The 14,429-nt window shown below is 33.0% G+C and overlaps 1 protein-coding gene across 1 annotated transcript in view; it reads left to right on the plus strand.

Annotated features, from left to right (window-relative positions):
• Ints6 (integrator complex subunit 6) overlaps positions 1-14,429 on the plus strand; it is an 87,807-nt gene that overhangs the window by 17,470 nt on the left and 55,908 nt on the right. The window contains exon 4 of the mRNA XM_046454074.2: positions 6,171-6,260. Within this exon, the coding sequence (XP_046310030.1) occupies positions 6,171-6,260 (90 nt within the window). The remainder of the gene's footprint in view (positions 1-6,170; positions 6,261-14,429) is intronic.

A 14,429-nucleotide genomic window follows, 5' to 3' on the forward strand; every position in this document is an offset into this window, starting at 1 on the left:
AGGATGGAGGAATTATTAAACTGCACAGAATTGGCACTGTATAGGTAATGACATCATATTACATGATTAAATTGTAATTCTTATTTAGACTTTTGAAATGTTAAAATTTTATTTCTTTACTGTAAAACATGAAAAAATCTAATAATACTGGCAGATAACTAAAACAATGTTTTGATTTGATTGGTAAGTATATTGACAGATACCAGTTTGTATTATGCAACCACCAAGAATAAGTATACGATACAAATTAGGGGAGAAATAATACAAAACTGTATATAAGAAACTTCCTTGGAGTCTCATGTTCTGGTTACTTTGTGCTGGTGATTTAGAAATTCATGCTGAAATAAACTCGTTAATTTCAAATGTTTATATAATAGTGGTAGGAATAATTTTTTTTCCTGGAGAAATAAAAAATCTTTTATGTATAAATTTTATTCATTTAGCCATTATACTCTAGTTTTATGTATTTTTTAAGTTGTTGATAGACATTTATTTATTTATTTATTATTTATATGTGTGACTGGAATCCAGTGCCTCACACATGCCAGGCAAGTATGCTACTACTGATCTACAGCCCCAGCCCATAATTTTATGTATTTTTTTGAGACATGATTTTGTTATGTTGCACTGGCTAATCTTGACCTTCTGGGCTTATGTGATCCTCTTTCCTTAGCTTCATGAGTAACTGGGACTATAGGTGCATGCTACCATATTTGATTCTTACTTTAATTTTTATATTAAAAAATGATTCTTGACTATTTCATCTTAGAGATGAAAGGATCTTAGACATGGTAGGTGGGTTAATTAAATTGGTGCAAAGGGATTGATCATATTTTTTAGTTTTTTCTATCTTTGGTCTTTATCTGAATTTTCCAAAATCTAAAGCCATTATAGAACATTATTTTATCTTGTGTTCAAATATATAGTCTGTAAAAGTTGAAATTATATGTTTATGTATATATTACATGTTTATAGAACTGTAAATTATCATATGTAATTTAAAGAGTATATATTTCTAAAAGTAATTATTCCTGTATATTGTGTTTTGTTCAAGCACGTGTTGGGGAACATATTTTGATTTTATTTTAAAAATTGGGTAAATAATCAGAGAACAACAGTAAATCACCACACAAAGGAATAATACTACTATAGTTACTTTGGCTTCAGATAAATATATTAAGAAGAACAAAAATCTGGTTGTCACCCCATTCATCATTGGGCGAATAAGACATAAAACTAAGTTGATGTAGAAGTGTATCCTAGATTATTGATTGTTACCTGTTGTACTTAACTGATGCTCCAGAAAGACTGATTTAGAGTTGGAACATCTTCCTTAAGTACTGACTTTGCAATTTACTTGCTAGACCATCTTGAGTTATGTCATTTAATCACTGAATATTTTACCTCACCAAGTTTTTAAGTGTCAAATTACATAATTGCTTTATTGCTTTATGGAGAGCTAAATTATTACAATACTTTCATACATAGCCTCTGCCAAGAGTATTATGTATATCATAAGACTCTTTGTTTTTTTTTTTTAAATATTTATCTTTTTTTTTTTTAGTTATCGGTGGACACCACATCTTTGTTTGTATGTGGTGCTGAGGATCGAACCTGGGCCGCAAGCATGCCAGGCGAGCGCGCTACCGCTTGAGCCACATCCCCAGCCCCTATCATAAGACTCTTTTGTTGTCTTAGAGTAACTTTGACTTTAGTGTTTACATTTTTAGATTAAACTTAACTTCCAACTTTCTGCCAAGTGTTAATACAATTTAACTATTTTTAGACATTTCTTAAAAAGTACACACAGTCATTCATTGGTATTTGTGGGATTGAGTCTAGGACCTCCAAGTTACCAAAATCCTTATCTAAAATAGCAGAGTAAGCTGTGCACAATGCTGGTTCTAGTGGCCCATGCCTATAATCTCAGTGGCTCAGGAGGCTGAGGCAGAGGATCACAAGTTCAAAACCAGCCTCACCAATAATGAGGCGCTAAGCTACTCATTGAGACCCTGTGTCTAAATAAAATAAAAAATAGGGCTGGGGATGTGGCTCAGTGATTGAGTGCCCCTGAGTTCAATCCCTGATAGCCCCTCACAATACTGAAATGGCAGTATATTTGCATATAACCTATGTATATTCTACTCTCTACTTTAAATCATTTCTTGGTGATTTAGAATATCTAATACAATGCAAATGCTATATGAATACTCATATTGATAAGAAAAAGAAAACACAATTGTTTTTCTTCTGAATATTTTCCTTTGTGGTTGGTTGACTTCATAGATAAAGAACCCCTGGTGTATAAGTATCCGGGTTTGATCCCCAGCACCACAAACAGAACCCATGGATACAGAGGGCCAACCAACCGTCTTAATTTTGGGGTGGGCATCTTCATCCATAAGAGTCTAATATAGTATACTGTTGCTACTTAATTACAAATATGACTAATTCTGCTTCTGAAATATAATTGTCACTGTGTTTATAGGAATAGGAATGGATAAGTATTAAGACTTTTGGTCAGAGAATTTGCCTTTAATTTATATTATAATATAGAAGTGATACAGAAGACCAAAGTATTTGGTTTACAATATGGTAGATTTCAGAGTTTTGCTGATTTGTTTTTGTAAAGCAGCAAATTAACAAAAGTAGTTTTAGTTTAAGAGTGAAAGAGAGAAAATAATTTTGAAGATATTAGGGCATCTTTATCTCCCTTTAAACTAAAATGTGATTTGTAGAGACCAAGAAAGACGGAATTTATTGTTATGTGTGCATATGTACATGCATTTATTATGAATTAGAGATGTGGATTATGCACCTAACAGTGTCTGACATGTAGTAGCCACTCAATTGTTGGAATGACACAATGACACAATGGTTGTACAAACACAAGAGGGAAGTAGTTTTGTTTTTTGGTGGTACTGGGGGAAGTGATCCTTTTGATACCTTTGCAATGCAGCAAATTCACAAGTTGTGTTCAGGGAGAACTCATTTATATTGAAGTAAAGGTAACAGCATATTTATACTTTTTTGAAGCTACTTAGTTTTGGGTACACTCTTAACTGTGAATCTGAGCAAATTTGTTTTAGACTATAGACAGTGAATTAATGAATGTTTAAGTATTCAAATATGTTGTTCTCAGTGCTTGCTTAGTTGTTTAGAAGAAAAGTGACAATCCTTTACTGACCCACATGAAACGATAGCAAACGATACAAACTGGTATGGTTTTTAAGAATTGTGTTTAAAAATACTTTATGATAAAGTTTACTATGGGCATTTTGGGTGTGGGGGAGGGTGCTGGGTATTGAATTCAGGGCCTTGAACATGTTAGACAAGTGCTCTACTACTAATTTATGTCCCCAGCCCTGAATTTACTATCAACCATTTTTAAGTCTGTAGTTCAGTAGTGTTAAGTATATTCACATTGTTGTACATATGTTGTTGCTCAATATATACTTATATTTTTGTGAATATATCCAAATGTATATTTGTTTGTTTTTGAGATGGAATCTTGCTTTGTTGCCCAGTCTGGTCTAGAATTCCTGGGCTGATACAGTCAGCTCCTGTCTCAGCTTTCCAAGAAGCTGGGACTATAGGTGTGTACCACTGTGCCTGGCTTTCAGTTTTTATTTAAATTAGAATTTAAATATTGAGGATGTACTATGGGCTGGGGATTTAGCTTGGTGGTAGATCATTTGCCTAGCATGTGTAAGACCCTAGGTTTAATGCCAACACTGAAAACAAACAAAAAAGGAAGATAAAAAAAGAAAAAAAAATTGAGAAGGTAAGAGGACAAATACTTCTGATAAGTGGTATTCAGATGATTTTTATTTGAAGGAACATTCTATCTTATTTAAAACTAACCATTTGCAAATTTACACTATTAGAATTTGGAGAGGGGAGAGTGTGATTATTGAAGACCAGGGTAATAAGGGAAGATTTCACAGAAGAGAATGATTTAAACTGGACCTTAGAGAATGAATAGGAATCAGATAGGTTTTGAGCAGGGAAAAGTTAACAGCATCCTACTTGAGGGAAACAGCTCTGAGGTGAGAATGAATGTTACTAGGATCTAGCTTCATGAGAAGACCTGTGTTAGGATTTATTATTTATTTTGAGAGTGAATGGAATGAGAGGCATTGTGTCATGTAGTGTTTCCCCAAATGCATTCTGTCTAACATGAGGAGGGAAGGATTGTAAATTCGTGTTTTCTTTCAATAAGAACTTATGACATTTTGATGTTGCTATGCATTCAGAATCTTCTAGAAATTATATAACTAACATTTTAACTTTATTTGACCATTAGAAACTTTCACCTTTTTCTTGGGCACTGATTTGAGAAGTATGTGTGCGACTTGTAAGTTGCATGATATGATCAAAAATGTTTAATCCAGCCAAATTCCCTCCATCCATGATGATTAGGTTATAACCACTTAATTGCTATGTAAAATTATTCAACAAATGTTGAGGATGTACTATAATGTATTGGACATTGAAAATTATAAATGCAAGGGAAAGATTTTAGAACCATAGATTATTCTAATTGTTGTCTATGGACATTGTCATCTCCTATTTGTTAGAAATGCAGAATGTGTGTGCTGAATATGTAGCTCAGTTGTAGGGTGCTCGCCTAACATGTGAGGCCCTAGATTCTTATTCCAATAGTGAAGAAAAGAAAAAGTACATAATCTTGGTATTCATCCTAGACCTACTGAATTAAAAATTGCATGTTATTAAGAACTGCATGTGATTCCTATATACATTAAGATTTGTTGGGCTGGAGATGTGGCTCAAGCGGTAGCGCGCGCCTGGCATGCGTGCGGCCCGGGTTTGATCCTCAGCACCACATGCAAACAAAGATGTTGTGTCTGCTGATAACTAAAAAAATAAATAAATAAATAGTAAAAAAAAAAGATTTGTCACATGGTTCTGCATCATAGCCAATAAAACTTTATTGTTTACTGTTTTACTGATAGTAGTAGAGAATTTAATAGTTTTCATTTTCTTTTTTCCTTTTTTGCTTGCTTATCATGGGGTAGGGGAGAGTGGGAGGGTGTGTTTCACTGTGTTGCCTAAGGTGGCCTTGAATTACTGGGCTCAAAAAAATGATCTTTCACCTCGATCTCCTGAGTTGCTGAGACTATAGGCACAAAGCAGGACTGTACCTTCAATTTCAATTATGAGATTGACCCTCTTGAAACTTCTGTGCTTTGGTCTTAGTCTTAAAGAGTTGTACTGAATGTGCTTAATGGCTCAATTGGGAACTGTGTTATATACACAGTTATGTTTGTCTAAGTCTCACAAAATGTCTCCTGGAACTGATTATATTACCCAGAGAGGCCAATTTGAAAGGAAGATATTTTAAGTTATTTTTTCCTTATAAAGACAGGCCATTTCATTCATTGTCTCTGCTGCCATTGTTTTTGTATTCCTCTCTCCAGGCATTTTCTCATGTTGCACTATTGCTAAGCTCAGTATGGTCTTAGTATTTCCATGGAGCCATTCTCATAGTCCTGTCCATATACCTAGTCATTTGATTAGACATTTTGATTACAGACATAGATTCTGATAATGTTCACCTCCTGTCTTGCCTCCTTTTAAAATTCTTGTTTTAAAAAAAGCATTTAAGGGCTGGGGATGTGGCTCAAGCGGTAGCGCGCTCGCCTGGCATGCGTGTGGCCCGGGTTCGATCGTCAGCACCGCGTACAAACAGAGATGCTGTGTCTGCCGAAAACTAAAGAATAAATATTAAAAAAAAAAAAAAAAAAGCGTTTAAAGCAAGTTTTTCAGAAAGTACTGTCTTTTGGTTATGGTAATTTGTAATAGCTAAAAAAGTCAGATTATTAGAATTTACTACTAGGGTCTCCATTAAAAAGTTAAATACTTTAAATTACATAATATAAATGCTCAGTGTAAAAATTAATACAGCAATATATTAAAAAGTGAAAAATACGTTTTTCTACCTAGTTCTATTTCTCCAGGGTTAACCACTGTTTATGTCCTAAACCTTTTTTAAAAATGTAAAAACAGGTATATATTATATGTAAAATTTGTATATATTCAGGGGAATTATATATAGTCTGTTCTGAGAACTGATTTTTTTACTCAAAAAGGGAAAAAAAGCCAAAGTCTTAACCTTTTTAATATGAATGATGTGTTTTTGACTTTAGGGAAGAAACCCTTTTTTCTTGGAGCCAGCAATAATTATTACAATTACTGATGGGAGCAAGTTGACTACTACCAGTGGAGTCCAGGATGAGGTAAGTTACATTTGTATCACTGAATTATGCAAATATAGTTGAAAAAATTTTGAATATGCACTGTAGGGTCTTGAACACCTTCTAATAGGTTGTCTTTTTTTTTTTTTTTTTTTGATTATTTGATGAAGTCCAGAGTCGTTTGTCTCCGAAAGTCCATATTCCTTTATTGCTTTTTAGGAGTGGTCACCATCTTTTCTTGAATAGTAATTCCTTCTGTGAAAGTTTTTGAGCATATCTCCCACCCCAATATATGTATATTTATAAATTTATGTGTGGGTTTGTGTATAGTAACTATTAGTAAAAATTAATTCTGATTTTGAGGTTTAAAAAAATGGAAATGACATTCTAATCATTACCTCCCACATTCCAGTGGATTGTTATTATAACTTCCCATCACTTTGACATAATGCCTGAGAGAAATGAACTTTTATTTTGTCTCAGTTTCAGAGGTGTGAGTCTTTAGTTGTAAGGCCCTGTTGCTTTTGGACCATGTCAAAGGAGTACATTATAGTGTGAGCATGTTGAGGAAGAAATTACCTCATAGTGTTCAGGAAGCAGAGAAAGAGAGGAAGACAGAAGTAGAGACTTGTATCCCAGCACCCCCTTCAAGGACATGCCTTCAATGACCTAATTCCTCCACCTAAGTTTCACCTTTAAAGGTTCCCCAATAGCATCATGAACTGGGAATCAAGGCTTTATCACATGGCCCTTTGGGGGAGTTTGCAGACCCAAATCCTATGCATTTCACTGTGGAGACTGCTAGACTAAAGTATAACGAAGCCAAAAGGAGATTAAAGCTAAGAAAAGTGAAGATTTTTGGCCTTTTTATTTTGAATAAGTTATATGTAAATGATATAGAGCTAACTATTCTTTAACAGCATGTATTATACAGAGTTGTGTGTGGTGTGGTATGGTGACTAGAATAGGTTTTTTTTTTTTAACTTTTAGGTGTTCATACTGTAGTATTTGAATTGTGCTTGAACATTACATTTGTTGTTTAACTTGTTGATTCAGAAACGTGATCTTAGACTAGTGTTTTTACTGTTTGCATTTGCTTTAAAATCTTAATTTGAATTCCTGTGGCATTTATTAAGGTTTAAAGTGGGAAAAGTATAGACTTTTAAGTTCAGTAGCTTTTATTGTGAAACATTGTGGAATATAAATTACATAGGGTCAGAGCATGTGGGTTTTACTCTTGGTTTATATACTCTTCTAGCAGCGATCTTTGTGTTAGTGATCTAACTTCCCTAAATCATCAGTGAAAAAAAGATAATTATTCGTGCTTTACTTAAGAGGGTTGTGGAAATCTAAAATGAAATAATGTATGTAAACGTATTTGATAGATTGTTAAGAAAAGTATTATTTTATCTTGAAACATTGCAACCAATAAAGAATTGTGACTGCCTGATCTGAATTTGGGGAAGAGACCTAGAATAGTGTTGTTTGACCAGTTGACATTAAAGGCTAGTTAGGACATAATTTATCATCATTTAGCCTGCTTGATAGCTGAATTTCTTCGGTCATTGGTCTTTCTTAGACTTGATTGACATGTATGGCTAATTAAGATCCTGCCAATAGCAGGAGTAAATAGTTCTATCCATAAACACAAAAAATAGAAATGTCATTTAAACCTCATATTTGAACATGTCAAATATGATTCATAGTAATTAATGCTTTTTTTTCTTCAAGATTGTTTTGTGTAAATTAAATGTTTTGATTTGTTGTTGTCCTTAATAATTTTGGTTGAAAAGTTATTTGTTTTGTTTAAACTTTGCAAGGTTATCCATTCAAGGTCTCTGTTGCCTTTGTTAGAAATGCCATTTGGGGTACAATTTATTTTGTTCCCATAGATCTGGATCTGTTTAGTAACATTTCTTTTTTGGGACCTCCTCTAGCTTAAAATCATCCTGAAATATACATGCACATTGGAATTTTTCTTCCGTTTTGTTTGCTTTCTTGGTAAGAATATTGGAGAAATGTGACTGTATCTTTATAGTCCCCCCAAACTACCTTGCTAATAAAGTTGGGAAGGTTTTCCTGTGGGCCAGGATTTAACTTTTAGCTCTCTCTTTTTAAAAATCTTCTACAGTATATATTACAGTATTGAGAATAGAGTTTATATTTTTAAAAATATTGATTATAGATATAATTCTGCTAGTCAAGTTCAAAATTGATTACTCTTGTTACTTTTTTTATGAGGCTAAAGGTTCATTTGTTTTGAAGCAAAGGTTTATTTTGATTATGAAATTGAAATATAGGTCTAGGAGTGTGGTATTTAGGTTTAGGAATGTCTTTGATCCCTATCATGTTTTTTTTTTTTTTTTTTCTTTTCTCTGTTTTCTTCCTTTTAGCACTGGGAATTGAACCTAGAAGTGCTCTACTACTAAGCTACATCCCTAGCCCCCCCTCCTTTTTTAAAAAAATTTTGAGTCACAGTCTAGTTAAGTTTCTGAGGCTGGCTGCCTACTTGCAGTCTTCCTACCTTTAAGTTTCCAAGGCTGGCCTCTAACTTGTGATTCTCCTGCCTCGGCCTCCTGAGTAGATGGGATTACAGGTGTGTACCATTGCACCTGGCCCATGTTTTAATGTTGAAAGAAGAGGAAATGTACCACAGATGTATATATTATTAAAGGTCAATTTTTGCTAAAATATTGTGAAATATCCCAGCCTAAATAATTGATGTAATTCATTTTAAGGAGCCTTTCAATTCATGGTGCATATGTGCTAGATGTGATCTATTGTAATTTGTATTAGGGAATAACAAATCATTTTGCATTTCTTTTTCTAAATCTTATCACATTTGTCTTTGATTTTTTTTTTTAACAGAATGAGCATATATGTTGGTAATTTCCATTTTGTGGGATGTGTGTATATAATTCTTGGTTGGCTATGGATGGGACCTCTTAGCATTTATGGATTTGCATGTTCCATCCTTTGCTTCAGAGTCATATCACTTGCTGTGGTATATAATATTTGTTCTGTTAGTGCTATTTTTCAGGAGTTAGGTTATCCTGCTATTTTCATATTAGTATAGCATGAGAGGAAATACAGAGCTTATTGAGGCTTCCCTTTCATTTTACAAAGGAAGAATTTGAGATACAAGGAAGTAAAGTAATTTGCTTAAGTTATAGCATTGTTGCTAAAATTTAGATTAGAATTGAAGATATTCCAGTGCTTTTTCCCTGATATACCAACTGCCTCTTTGATCCTGTTATTGTATGTTCCTAAAAATTACTTTGTCCAGTTTCCTGTTTGTCCATTTTAGCTTTCTGTACAAATGTCATAGATACTCTGTTCTCACTCATTTGGTGTTCCATAAACGACTGTTACGACCAGGGTATTTCTCTATAGTGAGATTAATAAAGATAAACAAGATAGATTTCTGGTTCTTAAGCTCAAAACCTTATAGGGAGATCATTTGTTAAATAATTTTTATGAGTGATAAAATAGAGATATTTGAGTAAGGAAGCACTGAAGAGATGGGGAAAGGTTATAATGTTATCTATCTTGGTGCATGTGTTAGATTTTCTGTAATAAAAGTTTTATAGTGTGATTTCATTTTTTGATGAACTAATTCAGGGATCTTAGGGATGATTTCATATGGTATGTGCCTCATTGCCTAAATCTGGAATTTATAAAGAAGCCCAGTGTAATATTATTTTGAGCCTAGAGAATATTTAATGGAAAAAACTCAGTTTAACTCTTCATCTAAGTATGTGTTAGGCCAAAATGACTCAATTTCTTGCTTATCAAAAGAATAATAGGAACACCATACCCTCTGTACGAGGTTGTCATTTAACAATATGTTATAAATTTGGATAGAAGAGGAACAGCTTTCTGTTATGGATGAACATAGCTGTATGTAATTATTTTATCTTAATTCTAAGTTCTTGGACCTCACTTAAAAGAAATCAAGGCAGTTGTCTGTGGTATCATGAATTTATTTCTATTTTAGTATTTTTGGAAAATTGTGCCTAGGACTTTTGATGACTGTTTATTTTGGAATTGTATGTGTGTTATTTTTGGCCTTTAAAAAAAAAATACAGCCATTTGATAAAACGGGTGTTTTGCAACGTTTTCATTTATGAGCAGTGGGTTCGATATGGCCTTGAATTCTTAACAAGGAAGCTATTCCTTATCTCCATAGTAGGTGTTTTCAATATTGATAAACATACTTGTGGCCTCATAGTACAAGTCATTATAATATATTACTGATGTGTCATGTTTTGGTAGAATTAACCAAATTAGATTATTCAAAGAATTTTTTTCACGTTTTTATTTCCTGCAAAGATCCTTTGTAGTAATGTTTTGCAACAGAAAACTGTTCTGTACTGTGATTCCAGAAACACGTGGCTAACTATATTGCTCAATAAAGTGGCCCAGAAGAAATCCTGCCAGCACCTTGTCACTGATGAATGACATTCCAGGATAGTGTAGCAGTTATTTTTCTCTTCCTTGAAAGTGCTAGTAGTAGTATTATCTTTCAAATACTGGGATTTCTATATGCTGAAGAGTTCTGCATTTCTTCATCAATGTTATGATTGCCCTGAAAGCTAACAGAGAAGATACTTAAATTAAACTAACTATTGGCTTTATTTATAAACCAAAACCATTATGTGTTGCTTTCTTACTAGCTTTTCCAGATTTTTAAGGCCAACTAGGCCAACTACTTTTATAGTTTCTTGGATACATGTTCAATTAGGGAACATGTTTGCAGAAAAATGTCTGAGTAATCTCAACTATATATATTCACATTACTTTAGATTGAGGTTTTCATACTCCACTTGTTCTCAAAAACTCCCTAAGTTTTTGAGATGTTGATTTCTTTTTTTTAAAATATTTTTATTAGTTGTTGATGGATCTTTATTTTATTTACTTATTTATATATGGTGCTAAGAATCAAACCCAGTGCCTCACACAGGCTAGGTAAGTGCTCTACCATTGAACCACAACCCCAGCCTGAGTTGTTGATTTTTATTAGTTTTTTTCTGGATCATTCCAGGCTGTGTAAGTGGTTTTATACTATAATTATAGCTTATTTTTAACTCTTAATGATAAAAAGTCTAGACATTTTTGAAAAGTTTGAACTATCTGAAATGATTAAGAAACCAGTTCCCTCCTTTTATAATTTTTTTATTCATTGATACTACTAAAATATATCAAAGTCTGTCAAAACTCTTTCAATTGTGTAAGACTATTTAAACATATATGAAGTGGTCCCCCTCACCTACCCCCATGAATTTTGGGAAATTTTCTCTTTAAAAAGACCTGTAAAGAATAATGAGGGATGCCAAGTAGTGTGATCAAATGTATCAAACATTCTGTTTAAGTGTATTCTTGAGTTTTACATTTATTCTCACACATCCTTCATATTGATATTACTAGGGATTTATAACAATCTTAAGATTAGCGTCTTTCTGATTTGTAATTCAAATATTCTAAACACATACTTTCCAATATACATTAATCTTTATTAATTCAACCTCCTAACAGTATTTTATTAAGAATTTGTTGGATACAAATCATTTACACTTTCTTTCTTTGGTCCTATTACACATTTTTTTTCTTTGGTCCTATTCTCTCAACCCCTAGATTTATAACTGCTGGTATGAAACATACATCAGCAATTTGTAGTTTATTTAAAGTATGTAAATGAAATAAAATGTATAATTTTAAGAAGTTGAAATTTTTTTACTTAATACAGTGAATTTTTAGCAGTTAACACTTGTAATAATACCCGAATATACCTTTTTTTAAGGGGTTATATGGTAAGAATAACTTTTGAGGAATACTTCCAGACAAACACAATGGAGTAATCAAAAATAAATACTGGCAGATCTAATGAAACTGTACAGTAACTGTTAATCTAGAATTCTGTGGTAAGATACATCAAAATAGATTTTATTCAGAGGGTTAAGCTTTTTCAACATGCTTTTGTTAGCCTGTCAGAATCAATAAGCAATAAGAGACTCCACACAGTCAAGGAAAGTTTCATGTAAAGGCATTTCATTTTAGCTTTTCCATATATAAACTACTATGAAATTTAGAATGCTAGCTTTCAAATGGCTGCATGAAATCACCTAGTATACTTTGTAAAGAATACATGCCTCAGCTCTAATTCTGAAAATCTTCAGTTGATCAGGCAGGAACCTGGGAATTTGTATTTTGTAAGTCATCCCAGTTTATTCTTATCTATAATCAAATTTGGAAGCCTTAGTTTAGAGCACAATATATACACAAATATTTTTAAAAATACACAAAAATGTGAGAATTAACAACTTTTAACAAAACAGTATAGACATATTTTTGATTTACAAAGCCAGGAATTGTTTTAAGATACAAATAATTAGTTGGTCATGGTGCTGTACACCTATAATCCCAGCAGAAAAAGGAGAATTTCAAGGTCAAACCAGTCTGGGCAGCTTATTGAGACCGTATCTTAAAATTAAAAGAGCTGGGGATAAACATACCTGCTTATTGAGACACTATTTTAAAATTAAAAGAGCTGGGGATATAGCTCGTGGTAGAACACCCCTGGGTTAAATTCCCACTACCAATAAAATAAAATAAAAATAAATAAAGTGATAACAATAATTCTTGACCTTTAGAATTGTTAAATTTTGTGAATAGGTGTCCAAGGGTTGTAGAATTGGCCTTCTGTGGATATTTTTAATAAGGTAATTTTAATCTGTTAAGGGTTTAGAATAGATTATTGAATAGTTATAATATTTAACTTTCATGCTGACTGTAGTCAGTGTGAAGTTGCTGCTTATAGTATACATATTGAGGACTTTTAAACCCCAAGTATGATACAGGGTAGAGGAAGAGAGCCCAGCTAAGGAAAGAGGGGAGTATATAATCCATATTATCTGTGATATGTATTTAGTTTTCCTGATTTAGGAGTTTTATCCAACAGATTATATTATTATTCTGGTATCCTTACCAAACTGTAATTCTGGTTTGGATGTCCATGTAATTCACATCATGTAAAAAATATATGTCCTTGGCCCTGATGAAGGCATATTTTAAATAGTCGGTGGCAATTAACACGTAATTTTCTATAGAGTTGTTGTAAAATATCCTTCCAGACTGAATTCTTCAGATTTAAAGTTGTTAAAAATATATTTTATATTGATTCAGCAATAGTTTTACCTGTGATAGAATAGTGACAGTGATGTACATTTATATTTAGTTCTATATTTATATCCTAGGTACTGGGTTCACAAAGAGATGGAATTTAAGCAAGGTTCTTGTCTTTAGAAAGCATTGTATTTGAAAACAGGAAAGGAATAAGCATTTGTAGTACATTGAGAAATCTCATGGCAGAAATAAAGTGAAGGTTCTGAGACAGCATCATAAAAGAACCTAACTTTGAGGGAAGAGTAAGGAATTGAGACATGACATTTTAGAAAGACATGAAAAAGTGTAGTAGGAGAATGTAGACTGACTATATGACTGAAATGTGGAAATTATAGGTAAGAGGAGTGAATGCATGAAATGTAGATAGAGAGCAAGTGATACCTCCTAAGAAGATAGGACTTCATTCTGTTAACCTTTGTGGGGAGGTTTTTGAAGATTTTAAGGTTAGTTATATCATCAGATTTGCATGTTAGTAAAGTTGCTGTGCTAACCAGGTGAAGATGGATTGAAGGAAGGTAAGATGAGAAAAATTAGCAAACAAATAGTAACAGCCCACAAAAAAATAGGGAGAGTGCCCAAATTAAGCCAGTGCTAGAGACAGGAAGGCAGAAATTTGAGAGATTGGGAACCATACAAGGCAGGTTTTCAAAGATGATGTGGAAGATGGGGTGTGGGGGGGAAGCCATGTGTTTCATAGGGGTTCTGAAAAGGGTCCATGGACTTCAGAGTGATCTGTAAATTTCTTGAAATCATATTTAAATATTGTCCATGTACATGCACATTTTTCTGGGTAGATAGATCCATAGCTTTTAATCATATTCTCAAACAAGTTACAAAAAAAATAGTCTCTTATTTCCAGGTTTCCAACTTGAATGTCTACTTGGATGTTGATAGTAGTAACTGAGAGATGGGGGATATAGAATAAAGTGGGAGAAAGGTAAATAATTGATACAAAAATATCATAATCTTTGGAGTAAGGATATTTTAAAGGAATTATGAGCCTACCTTTAGAACAATAACTCAAAGACT

Source organism: Marmota monax, unplaced genomic scaffold, assembly GCF_021218885.2.
Source record: "Marmota monax isolate L192 unplaced genomic scaffold, Marmota_monax_Labrador192_F-V1.1 WCK01_AAM20220418_F8-fsc00011, whole genome shotgun sequence".
Taxonomy (NCBI): Eukaryota; Metazoa; Chordata; class Mammalia; order Rodentia; family Sciuridae; genus Marmota; species Marmota monax.